This window comes from Rhinolophus hipposideros (genome assembly GCF_964194185.1).
Source record: "Rhinolophus hipposideros genome assembly, chromosome: 22".
NCBI lineage: Eukaryota > Metazoa > Chordata > Mammalia > Chiroptera > Rhinolophidae > Rhinolophus > Rhinolophus hipposideros.
The window spans coordinates 41355345-41370308 of NC_138068.1; the positions used below are offsets into that span (position 1 = coordinate 41355345).

The 14964-nt window shown below is 36.7% G+C and overlaps 1 protein-coding gene across 13 annotated transcripts in view; it reads left to right on the forward strand.

Moving 5' to 3' along the window:
* KIZ (kizuna centrosomal protein) overlaps positions 1-14964 on the forward strand; it is a 147384-nt gene that overhangs the window by 35094 nt on the left and 97326 nt on the right. For all 13 annotated transcript variants that reach the window (XR_013992274.1, XM_081033949.1, XM_081033955.1 and 10 more), the window contains 2 exons: positions 12833-13469; positions 14272-14584. Coding sequence is in view for 12 of the 13 variants with exons in the window: in XM_081033949.1 (XP_080890075.1) it covers positions 12833-13469; positions 14272-14584 (950 nt within the window). In the remaining variant the exon portion in view is untranslated. The remainder of the gene's footprint in view (positions 1-12832; positions 13470-14271; positions 14585-14964) is intronic.

The window sequence follows — 14964 nt, forward strand, 5'->3', positions numbered from 1 at the left end:
GAAAAAAATGTATAGTCTGATGTCTTAGGATGAAGTACTCTGTAAATTATGTCCATTTTATCTAATGTATCATTTAGGGCTGCTATTTATTTATTTATTTTCTGTTGGGATGATCTATCCATACCTGTCAATGATGTATTTAGGTCCCCTACTATAATTGTGTTTTGGGTAATTTCTTCCTTTAGGTCTGTTAATAGTTGCTTGGTATATTTTGGTGGTCCCTGATTTGGGGCATGAATATTGATGACTGTTATGTCTTCTTGTTGTATAGTCCCCTTTGACATATGAAATGTTCTTCCTTGTCTCTTGTTACCTTTTTTATCCTGAAGACTGTTTCACCTGATATCAGTATGGCTGTGCCTGATTTTCTCTGGATACCATTTGTTTGGAGTGTCAATTTCATCCTTTCATTTTGAGTCTATGTTTGTCCTTGTAGCTGAGATGTGTCTCTTCGAGGCAGCATATGGTTGGGTTTAGTTTTTTGATCCAATCTGCTACTGTGTGCCTTTTTATTGGTGAGTTCAGTCCATTTACATTTAAGGTGATTATTGATATGTGAAGATTTCCTATCATTGTATCTTTAGTTTTCTGATAAGATTTGTCTCCATTGTTTCTTTGCCTTTTTGTTGTTGTGTATTATTTCTGAGTGGTGGTATTCTATGATTTTCCACTCTGTTTCATCTTTTACTATGTTATATATTTCAGTTCCGGATTTTTTTCCAGAGTTTACAAGTAAGTTCATTAAAAAGAAAGTTTGATATTTAGAGTATTCCATTTTCTTCAGCATGCTTACTTTCTCCATTTCCGTATTCCAGTTCAGAACTTTACTCTCCCCCCTTTTATGTTTTGGTTGTCACAAATAATTGCTATTGGTGCTGGTCTAATAGCCTCCTTCAATATTTCTTGTAGTGCAGTTCGTGTGTTAGAAAATTCCCTCAGCTTCTGTATGTCTGGAATGGTTTATTTCTCCTTCATATCTAAAGGATATCTTTGCTGGGTATATAATTCTTAGATCATAATTTCTTTCAATTGTTTGAACATTTGAGTCCCCTTCCTCCTGGCTTACAGAGTTTCTGATGATATTCTAAGGGGTTTCCGTTGTAGATTACCGTTTTCTTTTCCCTGGCTGCCTTGAGGATTCTTTCTTTGTCATTGATTATTGACAGCTTCAGTACAATGTGCTTTGGAAGGTCTGTTGGGGTTGAGGTAATTAGGTGTTCTGTTTGCTTCTTGGATTCGACGATCCATTTCTTTCCTAAAGTTTGGGAAGTTCTCATCGACTGTTTGTTTGAATATACTCTCTGTTTGCTTCTCTCTGTTTTCTTCTTCTGGCCTGCCCATTATTCTAATATTACCCTTTCTGATGGAGTCAGACAGTTCTTGAAGAGTTTTTTCATTTCTTTTAAGTCTCAAGTCTCTTTCTTCTTCCATCTATGTCATTGCCAGATTTCTAACTTTGATGTCACTGATTCTTTCCTCCGTCTAGTGAACTCTACTACCTAAGCTGGCTATTTCATTCTTCATTTCTTTTATTGAGTTCCTAACCTCCAGAAATTCTGTTTCATTCTTTTTTAAAATTTCAATCTCGTTTGTAAAATGCTCATGTTGTTCTTTGATTGTGTTTCTGAGTTCATTAAACTGCCTGTCTGTGTTTTTTTCCATCTCGTTGAGTTTTTTAAGAACAGCAATCTTAACTTCTCTATCATTTAAGTCACGTTTTTCCATATCTTTAAGTTCATTTTCTGGAGACTTTTCATTTTCTTTCTGAGTTGTCTTGTTACCTTGGTTATTCATGGCAATCAATGATTTATTATTTCTCTTCCTAGACATCTACAGGAGTGGGTTCTACGACAGGTTGATAGAAAGAGATCTTTCTTTAGTTTTCCAGTAGGCATTGGTACAATGTTTTATTTTGTCTCTGACTGCAGCCTTTTATTCTGTCTCCCACTGTAGTGTTATGTTTTCTCAGCACCATTCCGGCTTCTCACGCGGGGGATTCCTTGGAAGGCGGGCTTCTCCTCTCCGAACGATTTGCCTGTGTCATACAGAGCCGCCTCCATGTGCAGATGTGGAGAGCTTCTGAAGTTCCAAAGCTCTTCCTGCACCAGATTCAGAGCCCTTTTGTTTCAGTAGCTCTGTTTACTCTTGCACGGATCCTCCCAGATAGGTGGGGACAGGGGTAGGGTGGGTTGTGAGAGGTGGTCAGAGCAATGGCAGCAACGACCACCACCACAGCCAGTCCTGCTTTCTCGGCTCCCTCCCCTTTGTCAGGGCTAATTGCACTGCGAGTCCGTGTCTATGGACCACAGTTCTCAGAATTGCAAATATTCTGTTCTTTTGATATGACACTGCTAGTGTTCCGCTTCTAGGACTGGGCAGGTGGGGGCGGGGCGAACTCTGGGAGGATAGGGAGGGGGCGGCTAGTCTCAGTGCCTAAGGCTTCCATTGTCTGCTGGCAGTGAGGGCTTGAACCACCGTTTTCAGCCTTCTTCCCTCAGTCTTTTCTCCGAGTCTCTGCCGTGAGCGTTGGGTTCCGCCGTGTTATATTGCTGCCCCCTCAGCCTTGTGGGCCGTAAGCGCTGCCCTAGCAGTCCGAGTCCTTCCCTCTTCCGCAGCTTTGGTAGTTCCAGGATGCAGCAAGCTCGGAGCACTGAGCTAGGTCTGCGTCCTGCGCCTGCGCGGCTCTGTCTCCGCACTTCTCCCTTCCCTCCTCCCCCGCTCGCTCAATTTGCCCACGTTTAGGTGATTTCATCAGTGGGCCTCTTCGTCTTGCCTGTCTTCTGCACAGGGAGTCCTTTGTGGAGTTATAGTTGTTCAATTTGTTGTAAATTCCATGGGAGATTTCCAGAGGCTCACCTCACACTGCCATTTTATTACGTCACTCCTATTATCATAAATTTTTATTAAGGGATTATTTGAAGATTCTCAGTGTGACTTGAGGACTTGGTAACACAGAAACTAAGAATAATAATTCTATTATTGTGTGAAAAGCTGGAAATTTGTTCTTACAGCCTCTTTTCCATTTTGCATCCACCCTGATATTTCTCAATTCCCTTGTCTGTGACAAAATATTAATTAATAGAAAATAATGATTTCCTTGGTATTTTACAAAACAGGAGGTATAACATAAATATATTTTTTCAAAGAACACTAGTGGTCAAGGTCCACCTGCTTTATAAACTGTAGTTAGTAATTATTAACTAAGACATTATTACATTAATTTTATAGCGGGGGTGCCAAAAAAATGTATACACATGGACACTTTGGTCGGTATTGCTCAAGCAGTAGTTCACCATAAGAAGTGTGTGGACACTGATGGGAACCACTTTGAGCACCTCTTGTAATTGCTGAAGTGAAACATGACTTGTATTCATCTTTTGTTATTGGTGTATATTGAGTATTACAATTTTAATACAGTTTCTTAAAATGTGTATACATTTTTTGATGTCCTCTGTACTTGCTGATATGTCCTTAAGTATGTCCCTTTTCTTTCCCTCAGCAAAGATGAACTCCTGATTTTAAAAGTTATCTATTCACTAAGAAATATTTTCAGTCATATTCATTTGCTTTACTATCACTTTTGCCAACTCCCAATATATTTTTTCAATTTATTTAAACTGGAAAAAAAAATTAAATGTTTACCTGTATCTCCCACCCCACACTCCCTACTTCTGGCAACTACCTATCTATTCTTTGTATCTATGACCTTGGGGTTTTGTTTGTTTTTTGTTTGCTTGTTTGTTTGTTTTGTAGATTCCACATATAAGAGAGATGATATGGTATTTGTCTTTCTGTTTCTGACATGTTTTATTTAGCATAATGGTAAGATTTCATTCTTTTTTAATGGTTGAATATTAGTCTCCTAATCTGGAGGAAGGGAAATAACCAATGGCAGCCTCTTTTAGCCTCAAACTTAAAATTGTTCTAAAAATATCTTCTTCAGAAAAGTCAAATGACCGTAGATACCTGGATTTATTTCTGGACTCTCACTTCTATTTCATTGATCTCTATGTCTGTCTTTGTGACAGTACAGCCTAGAATTACATTAATTTTGTAGTAAGTTTTTAAATTGGAAAGTATAAGTCTCCCAACTTTGCTTTTCTTTTGGAAAATTGTTTTGGTTATTCTGGCTTCTTTGTATTTCCATAAGAATTTTAGTATCAGCTTGCCAACTCCTACAAAAATGCCAGCTGAGATTTTGGTAAAGATTGCATTGAATATGTAGATCAATTTAGGAGTATTGTTATCTGTAATGACAAACGGGGAAAAGAAGGAGGAGGGACATATGCTAGAGTGGGGCTAATGAATTTATTTAGCAATATCTAATCAATTTAGCAATATGCAATAGGAAAAGACAAACACAATTAATAGAATGTGCTAATGATAGAAAGTAAAGGTGGTTAAGACTAAACTATATACATTGATAACAATGTCATGTCAAAGGAGTACACATACATATAAGTTTAAGATCTCAACATATGTTTACTATTGATCAAAAATCACTTGGCTAAATACACAAATAACATCAGTAAGGAGTATCCAAAAACAGTAATAAGCTCTATTGGATAATAACTATTACAGTAGATGTCAAAAGCTCACCATACTCAGGGAGAACAGTACTGAAAAAGTCATAAATCAAAACCTTGCCAGGTCTGTAGCTGAGAGAAACTCAAGTCTCCCACACTGCTGCTTGCTAGTTCCCAAGAATGCTGCTGCTGTTGCCATTGTTGCCATTGTTGTTGTTGTTAGAAGTCAAGTCGTCTTCTGATGGTATAAATTGCAAGCTGTATATAAGTTTTCAAGGTGTTAACAATCTGAAGAACGTTGCTGTTGTCTTTGCTGTTGTTGTTAGAAGTTAGGACGTCTTCTGATACTGCAAGCTACAAGTTACATACAAGTTCCCAAAGGTGCTAGAATGATGACAATTCACCAACAAAAGAAGTCTCTACTGTCCATTGAGGCAAGTTCCAATCTCTTACTCTGAAACAATCCAATCCTGAAAAGCAGTCCTGAAACAGCAAATCTTCTGAATAGCAATTTCTTGAAACAGCAATCAAATCAGTCAATCAATCCACCTGAGGTCTGTCTTATATATTTCTTCAGATGCACCCCAGAGCCCAGTTTTTGTGTTCCTGCCTCCCCTTCTGGCAATGGCCAGTTCCGGGAGGGTCCAGCAGTTACTGATATGAATGTTGTCCATCCGGCTGCAGGGCCAATTCATCCGGATAAGCAATATCTACTGTTCTTGCTTTGGACCATCAGCCCAAGGTCTTCCTAAGCCTGGCAATGTGCCTGTCACGTGATCCTGATATAACTTAGCTACTGCTTCTCTTCATTTGTTGATGTGGGTGAAACAGACAGAACAGAGGGAATTCTCTCAATACCTGATCAAGAATTTCTTTAACCCTAAGCTAACCATCACATCACAGTACAAACAGAAAAGGCAGAAAAGCGACCTCATCTTATGTCTCCCCTGCCTGGGAGAATGAGGCACAGAAAGCAAACATCATTTCGTATCTCCGCTGCTTGACAGAATGAGACCAAAGGGGGAATTTACTCAACCCCTGGTCACAATACAGAAATCACCTCACATACAGGAACAAATGAAAGCTAATAGACAAAAGCTCACCTCAACCAACGAAGGCAAATTTTCCTCAACATCTACCCTACATTATCTTAACAATATTAAGTCTTATTTTCGTTGAACCACAGAATGTTTTTCCATTTATTTAGGTCTTAAATTTCTTTTTATCAGTGTTTTGTAGTTTTCAGTGTACATGTGTTACACGTCTTGGTTATGTATTTTATTCTTTTTGATGCTATTATAAAGGGAATTATTTTCCTAATTTTGACACCAGATTGTTATTGCTAATCTATAGAAATACATTATTTGTGTTTGTATACTTAGATCCTTCAACTTTGCTGAACTTGTTTATTATTTCTAATTGTTTCTTGTGGAATCCTTAGGTTTTTCTTTATACAAGGTCATGTCATCCAGTAGAGATAGTTTTACTTCCTGCTTTGCAATCTAGATTCCTTTCATTTCTTTTTCTTGCCTTACTACCCTGGCTAGAATCTGCAGTACAGTGTTAAATAGAAGTGGTAAGGGTATTTTTGTGTTAATCCTGATCTTAGGGAGAAAGGTTTCAGTCTTTCACCATTGACTATGATGTTAGCTATGGGTTTTTCATAGATACAATTCATTAAATTGAGGGAGTTCCCTTCTGTTTCTAGTTGTCATTTTTTTCAATCATGAATGCATGTTTGAATTGGCAAATGCTTTTTCTGTGTCTATGGAGATAATTATTTGAACCAACTTCGCATTCCTGGGATAAATCCTACTTGGTCCTGGTGTATAATCCCTTTTCTACGTTGTTAAATTTGATTTGCTAGTATTTTGCTAAGAATTTTTACATTGGGGCTGGCCCGGTGGCTCAGGCGGTTGGAGCTCCGAGCTCCTAACGCCGAAGGCTACAGGTTCGATTCTCACATGGGCCAGTGGGCTCTCCACCACAAGATTGTCGGTTCAACTCCTCAACTCTCACAAGGGATGGTGGGCGGCACCCCCTGCAACTAAGATTGAACTGGGCACCTTGAGCTGAGCTGCCACTGAGCTCCCGGATGGCTCAATTGGTTGGAACACATCTTCTCAACCACAAGGTTGCCGGTTTGACTCTTGCAAGGGATGGTGGGCTGCGCCCCCTGCAACTAATAACGGTAGCTGGACCGGGAGCTGAACTGCGCCCTCCACAACTAAGATTGAAAGGACAATAATTTGACTTGGAAAATGTCCTATAAGTACACACTGTTCCCCAATAAAGTCCTGTTCCTCTTCCCCAACAAAATTTTTTAAAAAAAGAATTTTTACGTTGGTTTGTGCCTATCCAGGGATGCCAAAAAAGTTTTACATGTATCTTCATAAGAAATATTGGTCTGTAGTTTTCTTTTCTTGTGATATCTTTGTCTGGTTTCAGTGTCAGAGACTATCCTTATAGAATGAGTTGAGAAGTATTTCTTCCTTGCCTATTTTTGGAAGAGTTTATGAAAGATTGGTGTTAATTTTTAAATATCTGATAGAATTCACCAATGAAGCCTTCTGGTCCTGGACTTTTCTTTGTGTGAAGTTTTTTGTTTTTTTTTTTTACTAATTCAATTTCTTGACATATTATAGATCTTTTCTATTTCTTCTTGAGTCAGTTTTGGTTGTTGTGTGTCCATGTAAGAATTTGTCCAATTTATCTAGGTTATCTAATTTGTTGGCATACAGTTATTCAGAATATTCCCATGTAACCTTTTTTTATATTTGTAAGGTTGGTAACAAAGTAACACTTTCACTTCTGATTTTAGTATTTTAAGTCTTTTCTCTTTTTCTCTTTGTCAGTCTAGCTAAAAGTTATGTCAATCTGTTGACCTTTTAAAAGAATCAACTTTTGGTTTTGTTGATTGTCTCTATTGCTTTTCTGTTCTCTAATTCACTTATTTCTGCTTTAATTTTTATTACAGTAAGCCTTACATATCCACAGGTTTCACATCCGAGGATTCAACTAACTGTGGATTGAAAACAGTATTTTCAGTCCACGATTGGGAATCTGCAGATATAAAGGGCCAAGTGAGTGCATTGTTCAACAGCATTTTATATAAGGGACTTGAACATCTGCACATTTTGATATTCTCAGTGGGTCCTGGAACCAACTGCCCACAAATGGTGAGGAAGGACTATCTGTTTCCTTCTGCTTACTTTGGATTTATTTGGCTTTTCTTTTTCTAACTTTTTAGCATGGAAGGTTAGGCTATTGATTTGAGTTCTTTCTTCTTTTTTGATACAAGCTTTTACAACTATGAATTTCCCTCTAAGTGTTGTTACTCATAGGTTCTAGTATGTGTGTGTTCCTTTTCATTCATCTCAAACTATTTTCTAATTTCCCTTGTGATTTCTTCTTTGACCCATTAGTTATTTAGGAGTTTGTTGTTTAATTTCTACATATTTGTGAATCTGCCGAATTTCCTTCTTTTATTGATTTCTAATTTCATTTCATTGCCATCATAGAACATTCTTTCACTTCCTTTTCATTTATTGAGACTTGATTTATGGCCTTAACATACGGGTTATACTGCAGAATGTTCCATGTGAGAAGAATATGTAGTCTGTATATTCTGCTGTTGGTGGGTGGAGTCTTCTGTATGTCTGTTAGGTCATATGTATCTGTAAAAAAAAAAAACACACTCCTCTTGTGTGTCTCCCCTACTCTCAATATTCTGTGACAATACTACCTTACTTCTGACACCTGATGTTAGGTCTAGTTAGTTTATAGTTGTTCAAGTCCTCTGTTTCCTTATTGATCTATTGTCGAGTTGTTTTACACATTGTTGAATGTGGAGTATTGAAGTCTTCAGCTATTATTGCGAATTGTCTGTTTCTCCTTTCAATTTTCTCAGCTTTTGCTTCATGTATTTTAGGACTTTGTTATTAAATATACATGTATGTTTCTAATTGTTATATCTTTTTCACAACCTGACCCTTTTATCATTATAAAATGTCTTTTGTCTGTAGTAACAATTTTGTGTCTTAAAGTCTATCCTGTATGATGTTAGCATAGCCTCTCCAGCTTTCTTTTGGTTATTATTTGCATAGTATATATTTGTTTCTATGAGAATGTGTTCATACATCCTTTCCCTTCCCTGTGCTTTCAATCAACTCGTGTCTTTGAATCTAAAATAGTCTTGTTAGACAGCAGTTAGATCATGTTTTGTAAATCTATTCTGCAAGTCTCTAACTTTAATTGTAGTATTTAATTCATTTAAATTTAATCCATTTAAATTTAATATAATTGCAGGAAAGATAGGATTTGCATCTGCCATTTTGCTCTTTGTTTTCTATATATTATATACTTTTTGTTTCTGTAATCCTCTATACTGCCTTTTTTTGCATTAAATATATATTTTCTAGTGTACAATTTTAATTTCCTGTCATTCTTTTAATGTAGATACCCTGGCATCATAATTAATGTTTTAGTTTATAAGAATCTAGTTTGGATTAATACCAACTTGATTTCAATAGCATGTAAAAACTTTGCTCTTATATAACTCCATTCCTTTGTGATATTATTGTAATACAAACTATATGTTTATTATCTTATATGCTGTTCATCAATGTAAATTTATAATTATTGCTCAATGCAATTATCTTTTAAATTATATAGGAGAAAAAGTTACAATTAAAACTATATTTATGCTATCTTTTATATTTACCAATGTAGTTACTGTTATTAGTGCTATTTATTTCTTAATGTGGATTTGAACTATTGTGTAGTGTCCTCTCATTTCAGCCTTAAGGACTTCCTGTAGTATTTCTTGTAGGACAGGTATGGTAGTAACAAATTTTCTCTGTTTAGTGAAGAATGCCTTAATTTCTCCTTCACTTTTGGAGGAAAGCTTTGGTGGATATAGAATTTCTGATTGACAGTCTTTTTCTTTTAGCACTGATTATGTTATACTATTGCCTCCTGTCTCCCATGATTTCTAATGAGAAATCATCAGTTAATCTTTTTAAGGATGCCTTGTATGTGAGGAGTAACTTCTCTATTTTTGCTTTCAAGACTCCCTTTTTTTTTGGCTTCCAATTGTTTGATTATGATATGTCTATGTGAGGATCTCTTTGAGTTTATTATACTTAGACTTTATTGAGCTTCTTGGATGTGTAGAATAATGCTTTTTATCAAATTTGAGAAGTTTTCACCATTATTTCTTCAAAAATTTTTCTGTGCCTTTTTCTTTCTCTTCTCCTTTTGAGACTTTCATTATTCATAGGTTGATATGCTTGATGGTGTTCCACAGGTCTCTGAGGCTCTGTTCAATGTACTCCATTCTTTTTCCTTTCTTTTCCTCAAACTGGATAATCTCAATTGAACTATATTCAGGTCTGTTGATTCTTTCTTCTGCCTGTTCATATCTGCTGTTGAGCCCCTGTAGTAAATTTTTCATTCTGATGATTGTACTTCAACTGCAGAACTTCTATTTGGTTCTTTTTTAACAAATAATTTCTTTCTCTTTATTGATAGTCTCTACTTAGACATTGTCCTCATATTTTCCTTTAGTTATTTAGACATGATTTTTTTTAGTTCCTTGAACACTTTTAAAATTGCTAATTTAAAACCTTTGTCTAGTAAGTCCAACATTTGGGCTTCCTCAGGAATAGTTTCTGTTGACTGCTTTTACCCCCCGTGTATGGACCATACTTTCTTGTTTATATTTTCCTCTTTTTTTTTTTTAAATTGGGGGATATTGGGGACCAGTGTGTTTCTCCAGGGCCCATCAGCTCCAAGTCGTTGTCCTTCAATCTAGTTGTAGAGGGCACAGCTCAGCTTCAAGTCCAGTCACCATTTTCAGTCATAGTTGCAGGGGGTGCAGCCCACCATCCCATGTAGGAATTGAACTGGTAGCCTTGTTGTTAAGAGCTCAAGCTCTAACCAACTTAGCCATCCAGCCGTCCTTCCGGAGGCTCAGTGGCAGCTCATTGTCTTCAATCTAGTTGTGGAGGGCGCAACTCACTGGCCCACGTGGGAATCGAAGTGGCAACCCTATTGTTCAGAGCTTGAGCTCTAACCAACTGAGGCATCCGGCCACGTTTTCTTGTTTCTTTTAATGTCTCATCATTTTTTGTTGAAGTTTGGACATTTTAATTAATAAAATATGACTACTCTAAACATCAGATTCTCCCCTTTCTAGAATTTGTTTTTGCTGTTTGTTCATTTAGTCACTTTCTGAACTTATTATGTAAAATCTGTATTCATTGTCATGTATGATCTCTCAAGTTTCTGCTCAGTTAGCTTAGTGATCAGATAATGATTACACAGAGCTTTTCTTTAAATGCCTGAAACCAATAAATCTCAGTTTTTGGCAAGGGGCTCTGGGTGTGTGTTGGGCACACCTTCAACAATCATCCAGGCAGTTTATATTAATAACTTCACCTTAGTCTTTACTTTGTGCTTGTGCAGAACCTCGAGGTAAGCCTAAAGTGAGAGCTTAGGCCCTTCTCAGGACTTATCCTGAGCATGCCCATAACCCTTGGCATGTGGGTGGTCATCTACATTTCCAGGAATATGTTGGAGCTTTTGAAAGCCCCCTGTGAATATTTCATTCACACGCTTTTCCTTGTACGTTTTTTCAGTTAGCCTATTGTTTGCCCAACTGTTCTCCATTGCTTTAGGAAGCCTCAATGTTAAAAACTTGCCTCTGATCAATTTTCAACAACTGCCTCCAGAGAAAAGGCAGTTCTCTGGAACATTTGGGCCTCAGTTTTTCTCTTGGAGCAATGTGTCAGCTCCAAGTCAGGTCAAATAAAGACAGTCTGGTAAGTGCTGTCTTCCAGGAAGCCACCAGACAGTTCAAATAATGACAGTTCTCTGAGAATGGGGATTTTTGAAGGAGTCCCATCGCTTCTCTACTCCTTTCAATGTCTGCTAGGCTGCTGTTCTACAAGCTGTGATTACAGGCTATTGGTTTTCAAGGTTACTGCAAATTTGAGAATGGGGAAATGGGAATAAGGCAAGTTAAAACACCATAAAGTACACTGTTCTTACCAGATTCAGTAATCTTTCTTAAATAAATGCTCCCCAGATAGCTGCAAGACTTTGGATAATTTCCTAAGTTCTGAAGTTATTCTAAAGATATTTTCCAGTATTATTATTTCTTTTATGAAGCAGAGAATTTTGAGAGGTCCTTATTTCACCATTTCTCTGACACATCCCAGTTCATTTGTGTTTAACTTCAAATTTGTTTCTTTTATTTTGGCAAATAGAAGAGACAGTATATTTGAAGAGAAGCAAGACCAGGATTTTGTTTCAACTATGTGTATGACATTTTCTCTCTTAACATTTGGGCCTCAGTTTTTCTCTGCAGAGAAAGGGTACAAATACATTTCCCCATCAACTCTGTATGGCTTTGTGAACTACTTGCTATTATGTATGTGGAAATGCTTTGGTCCATTTGGAAGAAAATCACTTAACTTCCTGAAGCTTCATGATTGTTACTTCCAGTATTGCTTCCCACTGCGTGTCCTTGATCAAGCCACTGAATCAATTGTTTGTTTCTCTTCCTTCTCCCCTCTTCTCCCACGCCTCTCACTTTTTAATGAAGAGACAATGCTCTTCTCCCCATAGATATGCCAGTAAATTTAAATTGCTTCAAATAGCTTTAAAAATACTTGAAGTTGTTCAGGAAAACTGTTATTTGCAGTTTGACTAGAAATTATGATTATTTTACACATATGCAGTATATTTTAATGCAATCCTGAGTGTGATTATTGGAAGTTTTTTATATTATACATAGTAATAGAAATAGAGTTTTGAAACCTTCAGTAGTCCATTACGTACTTCCATCTCTCTTTTTTTTTTAACCAAGTACCTCCCTAGCTCCATCAAATCTGAGCTTCTCTGTGGAAAGTGGTTACAACTAATAGCTTTTTAAAAATATTGTGGTTAAATATGTGTAACATAAAATTTATTATTTTAACTATGATTAAGTGTATAATTCAGTGACATTAAGTACATTCACATTGTTATGCAATGTATGCATCTCTTTTTGAAAAATATCGGTTCCATAGTTCCTTGACAATATTTGCTTTGTGAACCCATATTGATATTAAAATAAGTAGTATGGACTATACTGGTTTTTGCTCATTCATTTTGTAGGAAGCCATGAGATTTATAAAACATGGTAGGTGTTGATTTCATTGGTCATGCTTCCTTTACCTCATTTCATTTCTGAGAACAACTTAAACACCCTAATTGTTCGTGTGCACTATGTTTAACTCACATCTCTTTTGGTGCTGCAGGTTGCAGTGCAGGCAGGAATTAACTTGGGGACAGCTGTGTCAAGAGGATTATATCAACCAGCAACAATCTTTACAGGCCGCCAAATGTCAGTCATCTCAGACATTGGAGATTTCAGTACAGAGCAGAAATCTCCACAACCCACAAAGAACTTTTCAATTCCTGACCTACATTCACACCAACAGACAGCCCCAAGCAGTAATGTGACAGACAGCTATGTAGTACAAACTAATAGTGACACACAGTGCTTAAATAAGTCTCACAAAATAGATGGAAAGACATCTCTTCAGATTGGTGAGAAAACGCCAGTCACAGCCAGCGCATTGTCTGAGGAGGAACAAACTCATTGCTTGGAGACAGGAAGCAACACACATCATGGCAAGAGTAATTTATCTGACTGCAAAAAGTCTACTGAAGTCCATTCCCTGTTTCAGGAAAGATTAAGTCCAGAGAACAGAACCACTAATTTAAAGTGTGACAGTTCCAGCAGATCAGAGGGAAAAATACTGACACGGGAATATATTGAAGTCAAGGAAGAAAGAGCCAGACCTCCCATCTCTCCAAGATCACTCTCAGAATACGGTGCATCTGAAAATAAGAGTTCTCAAGAAAAGCATTCTGCTTGGGAAGGTTTCTCAGGTAGGGTGAGAGGCTAAGATTGTTCCCTGATTTTTGTTGGTATTTAGTTTTTCTGGTTGGTAGTGGTCGTATGTAAGAACAAAATATACTCTCCAGTTTTAATCTCTTTGTCAAAAACAAAGTGGTGTCTTTGCCAATAAAGTCCGTTCTAATGAGTTCCTAAATATGTACATGGAACTGTTTTTGCAAGCAAATTATCTGATTTTGAAACCCACTGTCATATTTTTAAAATATTTTTAATGAGTTGTATTTTGTATTTTTTTTTTTTACATTTATTGGGATAACAATTGTTAGTGAAATTACAGAGATTTCAGGTGTACAATTCTGTATTACATCATCTATAAATCCCATTGTGTGTTCACCACCCAGAGTCAGTTCTCCTTCCATCACCATATATTTGATTCCCCTTACCCTCATCTCCCTCCCCCCACTAAACTCTCTGGTAACCACTAAACTATTGTCTGTGTCTATGAGTTTTTGTTCCTCATTTGTTTGTCTTGTTCTTTTGTTGTTTTGGGTTTATATACCACATATCAATGAAATCATTAGGGTTCTCTGCTTTTTCTGTCTGACTTATTTCACTTAGCATTATACTCTCAAGATCCATCCATGTTGTCACAAATGTTCCTATATCATCTTTTCTTACTGTCGAATTTTAATGAGTTTTTAAATACTATAATGAGTTGTGCATTGTTACTACATGTTTTTAACTGATGAGTAATTCCCTATGTGAGGTGGAATGTCTCGCCTTGCTTCTTCCTGAAGTTAGTGACCAGTAATGTATTCATATCCCCTCTTATAGATCATCTTCCTCACAGGGACTCGAAGTCACAGAAGCCCTTTAGAAAAATTCAGGAAGAGCAGGACGAAAGTTTGAGTAGCAGCAGTGACCTCACGATTTCTGTAAGTGAAGATGATTTGATTCTAAAGAGTCCAGAACCACAGCCAAATCCTAATGAGAAGATGGAGGGAGAAGATGGAATAGAGACCTTAAAATTAATCCACTCTGAGCAAGAAAGAGATGCCCCATCTACTGGAAAACACAATTGTATTTTGCAAATCCTAAGCTCCCCTGAATCAAAAACGGAATCCTCCACTAACTCACCAACAAGAGAGTAAGCCATTCGATGTTTTTTCTACTATTCTGTTTTTAATTATAGACATTTTTAGAGACCATTTTACTGGGAATGTATTATTGAACACTCAGCCATGAATGTGTAAGTTCCTTAAGTTTCATAAGTAGTCTTTTAGATAAGATCTGATTTTCTTTTTTCTTTTCTTTCTTTCTTCTTTTTTTTATGAAATATCTTCAAAAATATGAATATTGTTGAAATCATGTTGATTGGCAGTTTATAATTATATGCAAACAATCCCTGGTTAATTCATAAGATTTTTCCCCTACTCTCCATCGTTTTAGAAAATAAATCATTTTTAAGTTCTGCTAACAGGTGAAAAACAGTTAAATTTACTAGGAATTCAACTTTAGAGAGTAAAA